Source organism: Piliocolobus tephrosceles, chromosome 8 (assembly GCF_002776525.5).
Source record: "Piliocolobus tephrosceles isolate RC106 chromosome 8, ASM277652v3, whole genome shotgun sequence".
NCBI lineage: Eukaryota > Metazoa > Chordata > Mammalia > Primates > Cercopithecidae > Piliocolobus > Piliocolobus tephrosceles.
Window position 1 is genome coordinate 137665115 of NC_045441.1, and position 20327 is coordinate 137685441.

General features: G+C 36.7%; 1 protein-coding gene across 13 annotated transcripts in view; it reads right to left on the minus strand.

Moving 5' to 3' along the window:
• Positions 1-20327, minus strand: part of EZH2 (enhancer of zeste 2 polycomb repressive complex 2 subunit) — a 74929-nt gene that overhangs the window by 16808 nt on the left and 37794 nt on the right. For 6 of the 13 annotated variants that reach the window (XM_023225411.1, XM_023225405.1, XM_023225402.2 and 3 more), the window contains 5 exons: positions 9787-9903; positions 6868-6988; positions 5880-6020; positions 4628-4730; positions 3914-4092 (listed from right to left, as the gene is read on the minus strand). In XM_023225411.1, coding sequence (XP_023081179.1) covers positions 3914-4092; positions 4628-4730; positions 5880-6020; positions 6868-6988; positions 9787-9903 — 661 coding nt within the window. Of the gene's footprint in view, positions 1-3913; positions 4093-4627; positions 4731-5879; positions 6021-6867; positions 6989-9786; positions 9904-13632; positions 13812-20327 lie in introns of all 13 variants that reach the window. The other 7 variants (XM_023225406.2, XM_023225403.2, XM_023225410.1 and 4 more) reach the window with 2 other exon arrangements.

Here is a 20327-nt window from a genome sequence, read left to right on the forward strand (position 1 = left end):
AAAAAAAAAAAAAAAGAGTTTAAACTTTGCTTATGGCACTTTTATCAAATAAACCTGAAAAAAATTACAATTCATATTTCAAAAAACCTAATTTCCTGATTATATAAAAAGCTCCTAAGATTATCAAAAGACCTATAAGACCAAGAATAAAAATAGGCCAGGTGCGGTGGCTCACACCTGTAATCCTAGCACACAGCTGAGGTGGGTTATTACCTGAGGTCAGGAGTTTGAGACCAGCCTGGCCAACATGGTGAAACCCTGTCTCTACTAAAAATACAAATATGAGCCAGGTGAGGTGGTGCGTGCCTGTAATCCCAGCTACTCAGAAGGCTGACGCAGGAGAATCACTTGAACCCAGGAGGCAGAGGTTGCAGTGAGCCAAGATTGCACTCCAGCCTGGGCGACAGAGCAAGACCCCTGTCTCACAAAAACAAAAAAAACAAAGAATAAAAATAGTTCACTCTTCAACATATAGGAAGATCCTACCCTCATTCAAAGGAATAAAACCCAGATATTAAAACAATGCTTATCACCTGTGGGAAGCAGAGATTAAAAATTAAAGAAAAACAAGAACTTAAAAATAATACTAAAAGCCATTTTTCACTTACAAAATCAACTTGAAAAATTAGTTTGGTAACACTTTCTATGGGCAGGGCTCTCTGACTTTGCTGGTAGGGTTTTAAAGTGCTGTATCCCCGTATGGCAGGTCATTTGGCAATACCTAGAGTTTGTCAGGTAAACTTAAACTTGTGTGAAATGGGTACAGATATCTGCAAGGTAATTCACTGTGGCACTGTTACAGCATAAGGCTCAAAATAATCCAAATGGTCACCATTAGAGACCAGTCCAGTAAGTTCTGGAACCTCCTACAGCACAGGCTATGCAGCTATACAGATAAAGCTAAGAGCTACAATATTAAATCCTATCCTTATCCCCAAAAAAGGGAAAAGCCTAAATGCTATGGCACCATTTAAATAAGATGGTCAGAAAAAAAAGATTATCTTTATACTTGTCAAAGAAATGGTAAAAAAAAAATACAAGAGAACTACTGAAGTGGTTAACTACTAATAAAAGTGGAAGGAGTGAGGTAAAAATTCGATGGATGGGGAACAGAAAATCATTGGGAGACTTCATTGTACACATTTTCATACTTTTTTTTTTTTTTTTAAAGAGATGGAGTCTCACTCTGTCACCCAGCTGGAATACAGTGGCATGATCATAGCTCACTGTAGCCTCAAACTCTTGGGCTCAAGCAATCCTTCCACCTCTGCCTCCCAAAGCACTGGGATTAAAAGGATGAGCCACTGCGCCCAGCACATCTTCATATTAATACTTTTTGGAAATGTAAACCATGTGAATGATGACCTATTTTAAAAATCACAACATCTAACAAGAGTCAGGTACCATTTTAACTATTTTCCACACATTAATTCATCTAATCCTCACAACAGCTCTATAAAGGAAGTAGTACCATATCCCCAAGATAGAGACCAGAAAACTAAAGCACAAAACGCTACATTTAACATACAATCGACCAGGAGCAGGAGCTCACGCCTGTAATCTCAACACTTTGGGAGGCCGGGGCAGGTGGATCACTTAAGGTCAGGAGTTCAAGACCAGCCTGGCCAACATGATGAAACCCCATCTCTACTAAAAATACAAAAATTAGCTGGACGTGGTGGCAGGCGCCTGTAATCCCAGCTACTCAGGAGGCTGAGACAGGAGAATCCTTTGAATCTAGCAGGTGGAGGCTGCAGTGAGCCAAAATCGCACCACTGCACTCCAGCCTGAGCAACAGAATGAGACTTCATCTCCAAAAAAAAAAAAATCCGTTATGTACTGCATAACATCTGAGTCAATGATGGACCATATGTATATACAATAGTGGTACCATGAGATCATAATATTGTATTTTTACTGTACCTTTTCTATGTTTATTAATGATTTAAATATACAAATACTTGCCATTGTGTCACAATTGCCTCCAGTATCCAGTACAGTGAGTGAAAATGGGTACAGATTTTGTGTCATAGGCTGTACCATCTACGTTTGTGTAAGTACACTCTGTTTACACAATGCCAAAATCACCTAACAACATATTTCCCAGAATGCATCTCCATCCATAATGCATGATTGTATGTATTTAATGATTTAGTAACTTACTTTACCTAAGAAAAATATACCATGTGTGGTATTTTGTCAAAGTTAATGTAAAGCAATGAAGCTCCTATAGAACTCATTAGGATTGAATGATGAAGACATTGGCTCTACTGTAAAAAGAAGTAAAAGTGGGCCTAGCAAAGTCGGACCCATGGCTATCAAATGCTACAAGGAGGCAGCCAATTAGTCCCATGAAAGCCAACTTTATTAATAAAGTAAAATATTCCTCTCTTCTCCCCAGCTAGAATAATGAGATACGTAAGAGGTTCAAGGTTCAAGTTAAAAAAAAAAAAAATTACTCATTTCTGAATAGCACAATAAAAGAACTCTTGTAATGTTTAAAAGTAGTGTCCTACTTCTATGGTTCATTTTTACAGCAAAAAACTTTACTAAATGCTACATCTATAAACAACAAATTGGAAGGACCTTTCGGTGACTCCAAAATAGTGCTTCTACTCAGTTCTTTAGGCATAGTGATATCTGCATGCAATTTACAATATTCTTAATAAAAACTGGATGTAATTCATAAATTGATGGTGTATAAAGGGGAATTAAAATGAAATTCAAGACAACTATTTCAAGGGCTTAACTGTCCAATGGCTGAAGCAACAAATGGATGACTTACTACGAATTTTTAAAACTACCAAATCAATTTAAACCAGAATAGAAGATGAGAACAAGAGCAAGGAGGTTACGATATAATGATAATTCTAAAAATCTACTTCAAGTTTTTCTATTTTAAGATAACTAAACCACTAATATGTCACACACAAAAACAAAACTTAACATTTCCAGACCAATGTGTACATCACTCAACACATTATTAGTTGCAGGAAAAATAAGCACAGCAAAAACTTAGGAGGAGGTGAGGTACAGCAGCTTGGGCAAGCTTAAAAAGACATATCATTGGTGAATGAGGAGGAATAAATCTGTCAATGGTAGGCATAGGAACCCAAAACAAAGTAATGTGGGGCCATTCAATACAGGGGAAAACGATTTTACAATGGGTCAAAGCCCCTAAAGAAGTTACCATGCCATAGACAGACATACTAAAATACAATATGGGAAAAACCGAACTATAATAAGCAAACTACTCTAGGAAAATTAGGAACTATTAAATACATTTTCAAAATATGTGCCTCAAAAGTAGTTGATGCTTTTAAACTGTGCTTAAAGGTTTCAATTACCAGGAAAATTTACTAAGAAACCACATTCCCTAGAAATGCCAGGGGAAAAAAGTATTTTTGTATATACCATACTTAAATTTTCACTAAGAACATTTTATGTTTTACTTGTATTCAAATGCAGGTATTTTTTTTTAAAAACTTACCCAGAGAGCAAAAAAAATTTACACTAAATCGACAAGCACTTACTTACCTGAACATTTTTCTGGCCAATTTCTTATTTAACACAATTTGTTCATCAATATCAGCAATGTTGCTCTGGGCTATCAGTTAGTTCATAATAATAGTTTTATTGTAAAACAACTGCTTAGTTAGAACTTACGGAAAAAAAAAAAAAAATCACTGACCTGAATTCTGTATTAGTGGAAAATAGTAGTCCAAATGAAATACAGACAAAAGATTTCAGAGCAATCCTCAAGCAACAAAGTAAAAATAATAATACTGAGATCTAAAGACTTTTCAAAGTAACTACAGGATTAAATGATAAATTCTAGCTGTAATAAATGATAGCACTCTCCAAGCTGGTTTAAAACATAATTCCACAACAAAGATAGAAAATGAAAACGTACAATAATTGCACTTACGATGTAGGAAGCAGTCATATTTAAAACATCGCCTACAGAAAAGCGTATGAAAGGAGTGTAAGCTTTGCTCTCTCTGAACAGATTTAGCATTTGGTCCATCTATGTTGGGGGTACATTCAGGAGGAAGTGCGCCTGGGAGCTGCTGTTCGGTGAGTTCTTTATATCTGACATTAACCAAAAAAAATTTAAGTAAATATGAAACAAAAATCAATTTTTTGAAAACAGTTTCTAAAAGGTTTCCATGTGTTACTTTCGATGTTCATCTTGCCTAAAACATATAGGAATGGCTCTAACCTACAACAATCTTTATTTAGATAAAGAGCCAACTAAATATTGTGCATGGTGTTACGAAGAATCAAATTCATTGATATGATTCAAATATATCATGGAAAAGGATATATTAGTTTTAACTAAACACCAAATTTTGCTATCAGTATCCAGATAATTTTCCTGTAAATCTACCACTGTAGATTTTATGTGCATATGTGTGTTTATGTGTAGATATAAATTATTTATTCTATCTACAGGAAATATTTTGTAATGCAGAGTACCACAGGTACATATGTTGCTTCAAGTATCTTGCAAACATTGTAAATAAAGTGCAGTGGCTCACCACTACATTGATTCCATTTGTAATAAACCAAAATGGTGAGTTACATACCACACAGGGCAAGATTGCCTCAAAGGAATATATCTTACTTTTCCTTTAGTTCTTCTGCTGTGCCTTTATCTGGAAACATTGAGGAAATGGCTTCAAAAATTTTATCAGAAGGAAATTTCCGAGGTGGGCGGCTTTCTTTATCTAAATAGGAGAATATGAAAGGCAAAAAGGAATGGAAGTAAACAAGTTTTCGATCTTTAATTTTCTCCACCCAACGACGTCTCTGTAACAAAGTTGATTTTCTAAGAAATCATCTCAATTTTGTGTTTGATTTACTTCTCACATACTTTGCATGTGTCTGTGGAATACCAGTCGGTCAAAACCAAAATTCAAATATGAAAAGCTTTAAGAGCACTGGGAAGCAGAAAACCTAGTTCCACTCCCACCTCTGCTACTAACTGATTTTTGTGACAAAGAGTGATCACTTTACCTCTTGGGTCTGTTTACTCATCTGTAAAATGAAGGAGCGGAACTAGATGATCAATAAGGTACCTTTTTGTTATTTTCTCTTTTTCAAATATGCTTCTTAGAAATTGCTATTTCACCCGCCAAATTATTCTATGCTGCCTTAACATGAGCTTTGCCAAGCAGAGAACACCAGCTATTATCTGTTTCTTCCCAATAGTGTAATCTTGTAAGTTACTTAATCTCTCTAAATCTATCCCTTCAAATAGAAAATGGATCTGATAGTAACATCCACCTCATGAAGCCGTTATGAGGATTAAGTGAGCTGGTGCACATGAAGTGATTAGTACACAACTTGTACATAGTGAATATCAATATGTTATAATGATGCCCAGAGAAGCACACAAAAAATTATGTTCTTTGCTAGCCAAAGGAAACAGAGACACTCAAGTGAAGATAATGTTGCAAGTAATATGCTCTTTTCTTTTTTTTTTTTTAAGGCAGGGTCTCACTCTGTCACCCAGCCAGATTGTGAAGTGGCACAATCACAACTCAATGCAACCTACACACCTCCTAGGCTCAAGCAATCACCCTGCCTCATGTTTTTACTTTTTAGTAGAGATGGGGTCTCACTATGTTGCCCAGGCTGGTCTTGAACTCCTGGGCTCAAGCAATCTGCCCACCTTAGCCTCCCAAAGTGCTAGGATTACAGGGTTAGCCACCTTGCCTGGCCATAATATGCTAATTTTTATTATACTGCTATCAGTGTGACATTTAGCAAAGAAAGAAAAAGAGAAAGAAGAAACTAAGCTCTACTTCTACTCTTTCTACTGTTTTTGAAAGAAAGCTGTAATGGCTACACAGAATCCTAATAACCAGGCATACCATCTCGGTGATCCTCCAGATCTTTCTGTTTTTCTTCTCTTTCTTCAGGATCGTCTCCATCATCATCATCGTCATCATCATTATATTGACCAAGGGCATTCACCAACTCCACAAAAATTTCATCATTTATAAACCCACATTCTGAAATGCATCAAATGTCAGAAACACACAAGGGAAGTAGTAGTGTCAAAAGTTTATGTATCCTTTTTCTACTTGTACAAAACAGGCATAGCCTAGTAACTAGCACTAGAACATTATTATTGAAATGAGGGAAGGAAAAGATAAGATCATTTTCAAGACTGGCGTTAAGCAAAGTTAGAGAGGAAAATTATCTTTAATACCTGCTACTTTGTCGAATAGCCCCTCCCCAAAAGTTTCTAGTAGAAAACTGAATTCTCTAGGAACTGATTGTGGCTTTAGCCTCCTCCCAAACAACGGATCTGTCCTTTAACTGATGACTTCAGATCCTGCTTTCTGCTGATAATGACAATGGATGATGCTATTACAAATATTACCCTTTCAGACACTTTAACAGGGCCTCCTGGACACAAAAAACTGAAACCATGACTCTAATGATTGAATTTCAGATACTGTAGTCCCTAGAGGAGCAGTATTTTTGAACAGTAGGGGCTGCTGGAGCCCCCACATGCCACAGCAGAGCCCCAGTCCTAATTAATTTTATTACTAAAGAATCTTAAAATCTACATACACTCAATTTCTATTTAATTTACATGTTACTGCCATTATAATTTATGTTATAACCAACTATGCATAATTATCAGGTGGCAAATATGATCCTCCTAATTTTCCCAAAAATAGTTAGGGAAAATACTGAAAATCTTAGGCCTGGGCCCAGGTTCAGTCCCTTATAGTTCAGTGCAAAACTTAATTTTAATATTAAAATTTTTCTCATGCCCTATGCCTCATAAACAAAATTATCTCTCAATTCTTTAGCCCCTTTTTCCAAGAGAAGAAGCATATGGCTCACCTCTATCCCCGTGTACTTTTCCATCATAATTTTTTATTAGTTCTTCAATGAAAGTACCATCCTGGTCTAAAACTTCATCTCCCATATAAGGAATGTTATGTAAAACAGTTTCATCTTCCACCTAAAAATAAGAAAAAAAAATTTAAAAAGCAGGTTTATTCTAAGTATCAAATGTGAAATAACTAAAATACAACCGTATTTTCATATGTAGATGTCTTTACCCAGTTCTCCAGATATAAAATACTAGTCAGAGAGCAAACTCTAAAATGTATCAAAGAATAAAAAGACTCCTCTTGCCAATAAGCATATCTGAGAAAACTGCTGACAGGAAAAAAATTTGATTCAAGAAAAAATACTGCACTTAGTCTGTCATCAATCATTAAAACTTACCATTATTTTACATACCTCTAAGAAAGAAAAAGATGCTCTAGATTATGAGAAGACATCATCCGTTTGTTTTTCTGTTTTTTGTTTTTTATTTGAGACGAGTGTCTCACTATGCTGCTCAGGCTGGTCTCGAACTCCTGAGCTCAAGTGATCCGCCCGCCTTGGCTCCCAAAGTGCTGGGATGACAGGTGTCTGGCACCATGAGCCACCATGCCCAGCCATCATCGGTTTTAAGGCACACTTTAGATGTTAATACAGGATGATGAAATATGGTATATCAAGATCCATATAGACCCATCCCAAAAAACGACAAGACTCCCAAACTCCACTTGATGATCCGGTTATTAAAACAGCCATTAACTTGTAATAGTTTAAGGTAAAATGAAAAAAAAAAAATTAAGACATCCAATATAATAAAATTCTAGGGATGTAGAGTATTGATAGTCCATTAAAGTTTATGCCAAAAGGATATGTACTTATATGTAAAATAAGAACATTCTACAAAAACATAAAATATTTCAATATTTAGATGAATGAGATGAATATCAAAGTTGACAGTGCTAGTAAAGATGACAGGTGAGTTTTTATCAAGCTTTGGAAGACAACAGAGAAGAAGAAGAGCCAATCAAAGAAAAGTTAAGAGAACAGAATACTTAAGAATACAAGGGAAAGAAAGCTGACATTCATGGGAGGAAGAGCATTTCCAATGAAGAATAAAAATGACAGTAACCATAGATAAAGACTGGACAGTTCTGAAGCACATGTTTAAAGAGACTAATTCCAAGTGAAGACAAGTCTAAATCTTAAGAGGCCTTTGAAAAGGATATTGGTTAAGAACAGAATTTTAGAAAGATATTTCTGACAAGCAGAATTGGACTGGCTATGCCTGACTGGGAAGACACAGCAGCTCTTTAAAGGGTGAGAGGGCGCAGGCTCGGCCCGGCACTGTGATCATGGCCCACAGGGAAGAACACGCTGGAAAAGGCCATACATGGGACTACTAGCAGGCAGGAAATGTGGAAAAAAATCTCAAATAATCCCTAGGTAACAAATTTAGGACAACTGGAGAGTTCATAAAGATAACAGTACCATAGACAGACAAGGAAAAGTGGGATAAAAGGAGCATATAATTAAAATGCAGATTTTAATGTATCCATATATTCAAATTCAAGATTATGTACACACTAGAGGCCTGTTTTCATCTCATTTCACTTGCACTAATCTCATTTAAACTAGGGGTTGATTTCTTTATATCTAAGCCAAAATTAAGTGACACTTACATATTTTGTCTTTTCAATCATATCCACATCATCCTGCTCACCAAAACATATCCTAGTTATAATATAGATTGTGTGCCTAATCTGCTTTGGTCAGCAAAATCAGACAGGGTCTGGCTCTGTCACCCAGGCTGGACCAGCAAAATCCATGGATGATTCATAAATTATATTTAATGAAAAATTTAAATACCATATTCTTCCAGAATTTCAGTCTGTGAAAACATGAAACTTCCCTCAAGGTCATGTAATGTAATTCTCAAACTACACTCCAATTTATACAACTACAGAAGAGTAACTGAAGTTGACACTCTTCTGTACAAAGTATAAAAGTTACTAAAAAATTCCCTAAAGCAGGTTCACCAAGGACTTCCATCAACATTTTATTAGCCTTTCCACTTTATATATCAATTAAGTAATACAACTATATATTTTTTATTTAGCAATACAAGTCAAGAACACATGCTTCTGTTTCTCTTTAGCATTTTATTACAAAAGCTGCTGGGTCAGAGTTAGCAATGGAAATATGTTTCAGCTCATGTTTTATAAGCCCTATAAATATTATATAATGTACATTATCAAAATAAAATGCCACCTAAAATTGTTTTAAACAGTAAGTTCTCAATTAACAAAAACCCAAAGTCAGATTTAGATTATAGGACACTGACTTTTTTAAGGATAAAAGAACTATAAGCTTCATTCCTTTTTTTTTTTTTGAGACAGGGTCTGGCTGTCACCCAGGCTGGAGTGCAATGGCACAATCTCAGCTCACTACAACCTCCGCCTCCCTCAAGCCATCCTTCCACCTCAGCCTCCTGAGTAGCTTGTGACTACTGACATGTACCACACCCAGCTAATTTTTGGTGTTTTTGTTTTGTTTTGTTTTTGAAGAGACAGCGTTTCGCCATACTGCTCAGGTGGATCTCCAATTCCCGGACTCGAGTGATCAGTCTGCCTCAGCCTCCCAAAGTGCTGGGGTAACAGGCATGAGCTACAATGCCCAGTCCATCTTTTAAATCTTTTTAATCCTAGGTATAGTTACTGCTTAACACTTTTCCTTTGGAGAATATAGGAAAAGAGTAATACTGCACAGGCCTTAAAGAAACTATATTAATCAATTTTTTAAAATTACTTCAAGTGTTATTTTGATAGCTTTTCAGACTTTATACTGTCTTGATTCACCTTGACAATAAAATTATCTATGCTTTTTTATTTCAAATAAGTTATCAAATAAGCAGAAGATATCTTATTTACATACCATAAAATTCTGCTGTAGGGGAGACCAAGAATACATTATGGGTACTGAAGCAACTGCATTCAGAGTCTTTAATGGGATGACTTGTGTTGGAAAATCCAAGTCACTGGTCACCGAACACTAAAACAGAAAAAATAAAATTGACTCTTAAGAATAAAAGGACAACCTTAAGCTCTAGCCATCATATTGTAAAGAGATGCTGCCTACCTAAATATTTAATTTTGAAGAAAAAGTCCTTACCTAGGACAGTAAAGTGGTCATATAAACCAAATAGGATTCTCTCTTTTCTCACTTTTACTTAGGGTGAAAAAATGCTTCAAATTTTCCAAATGTTTAAAACCTCCAACCCTTCCCATACTTACCAATATCAGTAAGAATCAAAAACTGTACTTATGTGAGATTCAGCAATCTGATTAACTGCTCCATGCTTCTGCTAGACATTTATTTCCTAGCTCATCCTTCATTTCTCTTACATTCCAACCACACAGAATAATAATATATATACCAAATAAGCCACTTAAATCTTACTTAACAAGAATAAGAAAACTTGTTAGGTTAATCTTCCTTATCTTTATCTTCCTTCTTTAAAATCTAAGTGTCAACTGCTGATATTATCACATGATACATAAATATTAAGGGTAATGGGTTTGTGTTTCAATCACAACAAAGTAAATTCAAATCTATTCTGCAAAACTGTAATCTCTGAATTATAATATTAGCTAATTACTAAGTATTTTTATGTGCTAGGCTATTTTAAACACATTACATGTCTTCTATTTAATCCTCATTATAACACTGTAAGATGGATACTATTCTTAGCCCCCATTTTACAGGTGAAAAAACTATAGAAAAGAAAGGATCAGTAGCTTGCCCAAGATTGCGCATGGTTCTCGGGCTAGAATGTAAACTCCAAAAGTCTGACTCTGGAGCCCCTGCTCTTCCCGCTCCTCATATTGCCATGATGCCATATTGCTATAATGTGTCAGAGCACATAGTCCCTTGAAACACCATATTTCATACAATCGATGATGACAGCGATTTCAAGGTATACCATTATCTCCTGTATCACTAAGAAAAAAATGCTGCCAACTAAACAAAGATATAATCCGTTCTTATCACAGTGATTCTAAGATGCATGTTGGTTTTGAATGTTAAATGTGAAAAATTTTGCATCTTTGATGCTCTGAAATATGGCAAAATTCTGTGCCCAAATAACCACAGCACTTTTCACCCTGTCTACGAATCCGAGATTCCTTAAAGAGTACTACTGCCCAAGTGTAAGTCCTCCAGAGCCTTCTCAAAAATATCCTAGACACACATTCATAATCCACAATCAATGAAAATAGAGCAAAAAAGAAGTGTAGTAAAATGAAACTGAAAAATCATATATATATACACACATACATATTAAATGTTTAAATTTTTTATTTAAAATGTCTTAAGAATAGCAGAACGAGGTGTGGTGAAATTCAGAGTAGAAATCTGGCATATGCGCCACACCTGACCCTCAGCATTGGGTTGCATCAGGCCAGTGGGATAATCTCTCAATCATCACAGTCACTGCAGCACAAAAATAATTCCTTCCTTAGTGAAAGTAAAGGTTTAAGGATGGAGTAGTTAGAAAGAACTGTGACAGTGATTCATCCATTAATTTGCTTTCCAAAAAGGCAAAGATAAAGATCATAATACTAATAAGGCTCATAACCCAAGTAAACAAGACGGTGTGAGCAATTTACTAACACTCCAGAGCCCATAATCTTTCCCCTTCCTGCTATTTGGCCTCTGATACATCCTTCATCCATCCATCCAATATTCCAATAAAAACAGCAGTTAACATTTATTGAGCACGTACTATGTTGCAGGCACTGTGCTAAGTGCTTATATACATTATCTTAATTATTCCTCATTACAACCTTATGATGTAGTTTTAGCATCAAAACTTCACAAATGAGGACACTGAGGTTCAGAGAAGTTATATAATTTGTCTAGTCAGAAAGGTAGCAAATTACAAAACCAGGATTAAAACCTGGATTTAAAGTCTGACTGCAACACCCGTGAGCTTAATTAATTACTGCACTGTAGTTCTTCCCCTTGCAATGCTCATGGTGCAAAATAACAATTACAACCATGCAGTATTGACTATATAAAACAGAGATATGGCTGGGCACAGTGGCTCAAGCGCATAATCTCAGCACTTTGGCAGGCCAAGATGGGCAGATCATTTGAGCCCAGAAGTTCAAGACCAGCCTGGGCAACATGGGGAAACACTGTCTCTACTAAAAACACACAAAAAATCAGCCCAGCAAGGTGGCACGTGCCTGTGGTCCCAGCTACTTGAGGGTCTGAGGTGGGAGGATCATTTGAGCCTGGGAGGCACAGGCTGCGGTAAGCCGTGATCAGCACCACTGCACTCTAAGTCTGGGTGACAAGAGTGAGACCCTGCCTCAAAAAAATAAAATAAAATAGAGACATGATAATGTAATAGGAGCATTTCCTCCAACAACAACTTATTAGTACTACCAAGTCTTCTTTCCTTCTTTCTACTTAACTGGGAAAATTTGGGGGAGGAGGTCTTTATAATTACTGAATATACTGAATATAATTAGTGATACTGATAGTATCAAATACTATCCAGTGGCTTAAAGTAAAAAACAATTTTCATTTCTTAAAAAGAAAATTCTGATTTTTTTTTTACATTTGGCAGGAATAAATTAATTCTGTGGCTTCTGAAGGAAGAAGTGCTTTTAAAGCTTAAGGGGGAGTGGGCTGCCTCTCCGACTCTGACTTATTGACCTGCTTTAACACCTAATTCCAAAGTCGCACATAAGGGTTAGAGAATGAATATTGTTTTCAACTACGAGAAAGAAGGAGCATTGGCTTTGCTTCATCTATGGTTGCTCTAGTGATAAGCAAATACTCTGCAAATCCTAAATGAAGTCAGCTGATTTTTCCCATTAACAGAAAGAACTTGTGGAAGCACAGAAAATATTAAGGCACAGGCTGCAGCACTACATACTACTTCCAATCCCATACCTCTGTCATACCCCAGTATCCCATCGCCTCAGTTCTGAGTCATGCGAGAGTCACTAAGAAACAAGAAATAAGCTCTCCGAGGGCAAAAGCAGCTGAGCCAAGTGTGGCTTCACCTCTGTCTTGAAACGATACTCAGCACAGTGTCTCAAAAAAACAGTAGGCACTCAAAAAATGTTTCTGGAATGAACAGACTACATTTGATGACTTTCTCTACTGGAGACTTCAATTTCTGTTTAAAGCTAAGAGAGCAACTATTTAGAAAACTGACGGTCTACCCCCACCTCATTATATTTCTAGTATCTCTAGAAACCTATCCCATTCTTTAACTATTAACCGTGACTATTAACCATATTTCTTTCATTTATGAAATATTCAAATGCAAAAGCATTTGTTGGTAAAAAACAAATGTGGGCTTCTTATTTATTGACTTACAGAAAAATTACTCAAAAATCCCAGTTACTTACCAGCAACTTATTTTTCTTTGAAAATGTATCATCCTTGACAGTTTACATAATTAAGCCTCATGTCACTCAGAGTAGTGAAAACAATTTTTATCTCATGGGTCTCCACATTTCACCTGGTCAGAGCCATGTGTCCTGGACTCAGGAACTTACTAGGAGACCTTTATCAACAAACTAGATTCTCTAATTCCAGTTCCAACTTGAGGATCACACAAGGAAGTTAGAGATGATTCTTCATCAATGGTTTAAAAAAAGGGGGGGGGGGGGCTAGATTCATTACCAAGGATGCTACATTTTCAGAGAAACACAGTTTACTGGTAAGTAACCAGGTTCCTCTGAGGATGGATAGACTTACATCAACCAGCTGGTACAATAGGCGACTGTGTGGCTGGACCACTGGGAGCTGGAGAGGGAAGTCAAGCCAAAAATAGTAGTTGTAGGAGTACACAACCAAACTGAGACTCTTGGCAGAAGGCTGGTTCCAAGTAAAAACTGTGTTATGGAAAATCGTAGAGGGAAGAGCAGGTGAATGGCCTGCAGGGAAGGGAAAGAAATTAACACACCCTACTATGTGCCAAGCACTGTGCTAGAGACTTTACCAAAGTTAGCTTCTTTAAATTTCACAACTACCCTGTGAGGTAGGTATGACTCCCCATTTTACAGCAGGACATCCCAAAGACAACAGTCATGGCCATCCTGCCTCTGAATAACCTTTAACATGATAAGGGCTAAGTCCAACTTCCATATAGTAGGGGAAAATATACAATCAGTTAGCCAAGTAAAAAATATTCTCGGATACTGGTTGGTCCATTTATTTCATGCCAGAGACACAGTGAACTGTTGACATTGTCTAACATCCTGTAGCCTTTCCATGTGACAACAGCGAGGAAGGTGCAGGAAGGTCGGCACTCCAGGAGAGGAAGAGTCAGAAGAAAGCATCAGCTGCCACCGAGTCTAGGGAAAAGCTGGGGGTGATTTCTGAAACTACCCTATATTCTGCAGAATTGGAGGAAAGAAAAGATAATACGCCCAAGTTTTAAGTTAGCTAGCCCTTCTGGTGAAAATGACCATGTATATAATTTAAGTTCAGGCTACTTTTACGCAAAGGAAGCACTGAAGAAAAACTGCAATGAGATAAATAGCAAATTTGGATAAACAGAAGCTCAATAATGGAAGTGAATTCATAATCAGGTTGTGAAGGCAAAATAGGGGAAGGGTGATTGAAGAAGACACTTGAAAAGAAATGAGTCGCTCCAAAAGGAGAGAGGCAGAAATAAAAAATGGAAGAAAAAACCCTGTAAAGGTATCAACACAGATGTATTTAATGAAAGCAACTAATCAAGTGTTAGAGTTAAGGAATGAAAAAGAGTAATTCATATGAGATTGTAAATTATTTCAGTTTGTGTTGTTAAGTATTTGTTACAGACTGATTCCAGATTGGGTGAAGAACCTCTACCCTACAACACAAGGGTATGTGCTTCTCAGTTCACTTTTATCCTGTAAGTGATGGTTTCTACATTCCAAGGGGCAGGGGATGATAACGCAGCATTTAACATAGGACATTTGGAATACAATATCAGAAAGTTTAGACCCCTTTTATTTTTGAGACAGGGTCTAGCTCTGTTGCCAAGGTTAGAGTGCAGTGGTGCAATCATGGCTCAATGCAGCCTCAAACACCCGGGCTCAAGTGATTATCTCACCTCAGCCTCCCAAGTAGCTGGGACTACAGGTACGTGTCACCACATCTGGCTAATTTTTTTATTTTTTTATTGAGATAGGATCTCACTATGTTGTCCAGGCTCAGAGGAAATTTAGATCCTTAAAGCTCTCCTTGCATCCTACCTTCAGAAGCTGGGCCCTGAATGAAAGGAATAACAAACACGCAAACCTAGTTAATCCTAGGTTAAAACCCTGAAGGGCTGTTAACGTAAATCATTCCCTCATCTGCAGCTTTGCGGAAAAACTCCAGTTTTGCTAAGTACTGGAGATCAGAAACAGAATCATCATCACAGGACATAAGCACTCAAAAAAGTACATGAAGCAGGTAACAAGAGCGATGTTCACCCATCACATGTAAAGTCAAATTTCTAATTCAATAACACTCCTGTGAGTAGAAACAGAACAATTTCTGTCACTGGGGGAAAAACAACTGAAATGGAACAGAGAGTATTATATAAATCTATAGTTTATATAGGCTGTGGCAGTAAAATGGTTTTGAAGCCTTGCTAAAATCAGTGGATCTGGGCTTAATACTATAAAGTAGTACAGGTTCGAGTTCAAGTGAGTGGGCAAGGCCAGGCGCAGTGGCTCAGGCCTGTAATCCCAGCACTTTGGGAGGCTGAGGTGGGCGGATCACATGAGGTCAGGAGTTCAAGACCAGCCTGGCCAACATGGTGAAACTCTGTCTCTACTAAAAATACAAAAATTAGCCAGGTGTGGTACGCCTGTAGTCCCAGCTGCTCCAGAGGCTGAGGCGCAAGAATAGTTTGAACCCAGGAGGCAGAGGATGAAATGAGCCAACATGACACCACTACACTCCAGCATGTGAAACAGAGTGCAACTCTGTCAAAGAAAAGAAAAGAAAAGAAAAAAAAAAAGTGAGTGGGCAAGATGGCACAGGCTGTGGTTTCTGAAGAGAAACACTTCAGGTCTTGCTCTAGTGGTAAAACTGCCGAGGGAACCACCAACCAAGAAGGCTGATTCTGCTCATCTTCAAAAACGAGTTTACAACTGCCCCTCACTATTCATTAATTTCTCAGTAAACAGTGTTGAAACAACCAGGAAACTAAAAAGAACAAAATTAGAAACCAAATCCCTTATTCATTCTTTACACCAAAGGAAATTCCTGATGGGTTAGATGATATTAGAATATAAAAATGAAAACAGAGAACTAAAGGAAAGACAGGTAGATAATTTATAATCTTGAAGTGAAGAAAGACTTTTGGAACCTTTAAGAAACACAAAACTTAGGCCGGGCGCGGTGGCTCAAGCCTGTAATCCCAGCACTTTGGGAGGCCGAGACGGGCGGATCACAAGGTCAGGAGATCGAGACCATCCTGGCTAACCCGGTGAAACTCCGTCTCTACTAAAAAAAAAATACAAAAAACTAGCCGGGTGAGGTGGCGGGCGCCTATAGTCCCAGCTACCCGGGAGGCTGAGGCAGGAGAATGGCATGAACCCGAAAGGCGGAGCTTGCAGTGAGCTGAGATCCAGTCACTGCACTCCAATTTGGGTGACAGAGCGAGACTCCATCTCCAAAAAAAAAAAAAAAAAAGAAACAACAAAACTTAAAAAGAAGTGTATAACAAAGATATACCAGAAATAACATCAAAATGGGGGTAAAAATCTGCAAAACATACGAGAAAAAAACTATTTTTTGATTTTTGCTTTCTGAGATTGAGTCTTGTGATTCAATCTCAAAACTCCGCCTCCTGGGTTCCAGGCATTCTCCTGCCTCAGCCTCCCAAGTAGCTGGGACTACAAGTGCCTGCCACCACACCTAGCTAATTTTTTTGTATTTTTAGTAAAGATGGGCTTTCACCATATTGGTCAGGCTGGTCTAGAATTCCTCATCCCAAATGGTCTGTCCACCTTGGCCTTCCAAAGTGCTGGATTACAGGCGTGAGCCACTGCACCCAGTCAAAAACTAGTATTTGTAATATACAAAAAGTCCTTATGAATTGTAAGAAAAAGCCCAACCTAATTGTACAAGATCCAACACTGTAACAGCCAGTTCACAAAAGAAATATAAACAAACAGTAATTGACACTTAACTTCACTAATAATTAAGACATGGTATAACAAATTCTAACAACGTTTTATCTATTGGACTGAAGACTAAGATTGAAAATATTGTGTTGAGAATACAGGCAAACAGACATTCCATAAACAGCTGGTGGGGGTGTAATGTAAAACTTTTGAGGGTGCATTTGGTAATATCTGCTAAATTTTTAAATATGCATATCATTTTGATCTAATAATTATATTTCTAGGAACTTCTACAGAATTACTCAAAAGATGCAAGGATGTATATGAAGTTCACTACAGCAATGATTGCAAAAGTAAAAACTAAAAATCTAAATATCCATCAAGAATGGGGCAATAAGTTATGTTATATCCATAATGTCAAACATACACATTTTTTAAAAGAATGAAAATTTGAACAGAGGTTGTAAAGTGATGGCCCAAAATGGAAAGGATGTATTATCTGGCCAATAATTTTTAAAAATACAATACATATTATTAAACTTGTAGTATATATAGAAAATGAAATTTGAAAGACTAAAAGCCAGAGCAGTTGGACTACAGGGACTTTTGCTTTCTGTTTTACCTATTTCTGTGTTATCTAAATTTTTACAATAATCATTTTACAATGATCTGTTCAGTGGAGAGAAAAACATTAAACTTTTAAACTAGTTTCATTAGCCTGAAAGGTAGTCACATTAGCTAGTATAAAACTGCCTTGTCAGGTAGCTTGTGAAATGTGCCCAGCCTTCCCAAAATGTTACTTAAGTGATATTCTTTTATAAAATCCGCTAAGAGAAGGTAAGACAGAATCCTAAGGAGTAAATTTAAGTTAATCCCTATTATAAAGCTAAATTATGACAAAAGTCCTAGATCTAATGTAATTTTCTTGTTTCTTCAGAGAATAAAACAATTTCTAACCTTCCAGATTAAGCAAGCATTTTTGTTTGTTTGGATTTGTTGTTTTTTTTTAAATAGTTGTCAGAACTCGGTTTTGCATTTGAGGATACATGACATTTATAACAATAATTTATAAAACACAAACTATATACACAATATTCTAGGAGAAAAACCACAAAGGAAAGCAACTTCTGCTAATTTTATTAGTTGCCTAAATTTGACTTTTTAAAATTCACCTTTTAAACTGAAGATACATAATCTAATTTAAAATATAAACATAATAAATGACATGTATTTAATATATAATGTTATATAAACTCAAATGTCCTTTTTTTTTATCTAACCCTTTGGAAAACTATAAAAAGCTTACATTAGTTTATGTTCAAAAGGGAAAAAAAGAAAACCCTTATATGATCATTTAAGAAATGTTACATCTATTTCAGCCTAAATCAAGCCAGAAAGAAAGCAAAGGCTGCATGGATTTACAAGTTATACAGGTGGGAACGACTGACAGTTAACCTAACAAGATTCAATTCTCCAAGTAAATACCAACAATAAATAGTTAGAAAGGCAAGGAGTCACAGAAAGCAACTCAGTAAGAATGAGTGTATATGTTCAGACTAAGACTAAGACAGACACTTGAAGAGCCATCCACTTAATTCAAAGACATGAGAAAAGTGACGAGCTTTCTGCCATATTTGCTCAAAAGGCTCATGAGAATCTAAACCTATAGGGCCTATAATCCTGAAATACATAAAGAACCCATGTTACTACACTCGAATGTATCTGAGTAAAGTACACTAAATTATACATGAAATACACTAGGATATTATTTTTTCTTTGTAAACAGTAACTAAATTTTCACTTACAATTAACTGAAGGAACTTCATTACTAAATCAATAAAAAATGCAATCGAGTGTTTACATGTAAACCAGGTATTTTCTTCTCCTTCAACAAAAATGTTAAGTCCAAAATGCCTACAAAAGAATTTACACATTATTTTGATAGAAGTTTCTCCCCCCAAAAAACATCTGCTAATATCAAATGCTAAGCAATGAACTTATAATCATTTCAAATATTACCAAGAAGAGCAAATGTGTTAATATTTAAAAGTCCAAAAGTTTTTAAATTCTTCATATGAGGACCATGATCCCCTTCTGGTGCTGCCTCTATTTTAGACATTCTGAAGCCCCAAGAATATACACCAAATTCTCTCTATCCATTAGTAAGCAAGATACAGAACTCTTACAAGAACATTATATTCTCCTGGGAATCTAGAAATGCATATTGGCAAGATGGATTAAATTACTAAACTAATCATACCATTTGCCCAGAAGACAGGAATTATCTAAGCAAACCTCTCTTTCAGTCATAACACATATAGAAAACATTTCGATATGAAGTCAGTAAAGGAGAAGTGTCTTGTGATTATCAGCAAGAAATGGGCAGATGTACGAAAAAGAAATACATTAACGAGAACCTCAAGAGTAACTGTTAAACCAGTTTCTTCATTAAAACTCGAAAAAGAGACACACTGAAGAATACAACTACCAATATGAAGACCTACGGAACGTAAGTATTACTGGTTGACAAGACAAAGTCACAAAAGTCACCTAGAAACAATTCCTTGACCAACAGCGACATATTATGGGAATGAAATGTACATCCCTCGACCTATACATATTGATTAATGACATTGCGAAGCTGGATGCTTCTTTAAAAGATTAACTTAAGAAGAAATAAATGTAAAACATGTATAATCACTGTCTTCAAAAAGGCAGAAGTGTTTTTTTAAAAGTAAACACATTCTGTATTAAAATTCTATGAACAATACTGCTTAGATTCTGTAATCTCAATAGCAAAAAAGAGTTACCCCAAAGTATCTTAAAAACACATTAAGGGACAGGTACAGTGACTCACACCTATAATCCCAGCACTTTGGGAGGCCAAGGCAGATGGACTGCTTGAGCCCAGGAGTTAGAGACCAGCCTGGAAAACATGGCATGACCCCGTCTCTACAAAAAAAATTAGCCCGATGTGCGTGGTGGCTCACACTTGTAATCCCAGCACTTTGGGAGGTCAAGGTGGGTGGATCACCTGAGGTCAGGAGTTTGAGACCAGCCTGACCACTACGATGAAACCCCATCTCTACAAAAAATACAAAAACTAGCCGGGCATGGTGGCATATGCCTGTAATCCCATCTACTCAGGAGGCTGAAGCAAGAGAATCACTTGAACCCGGGAGGCAGAGGTTGCGGTGAGCCGAGATTGTACCATTGCACTCCAGCCTGGGCAATAAGAGCGAAACTCCGTCTCACAGATTCATTCATAGATAGATTCATAAATAGATTCATAGATAGATAGATAGATAGATAGATAGATAGATAGATAGATAGATAGATAGA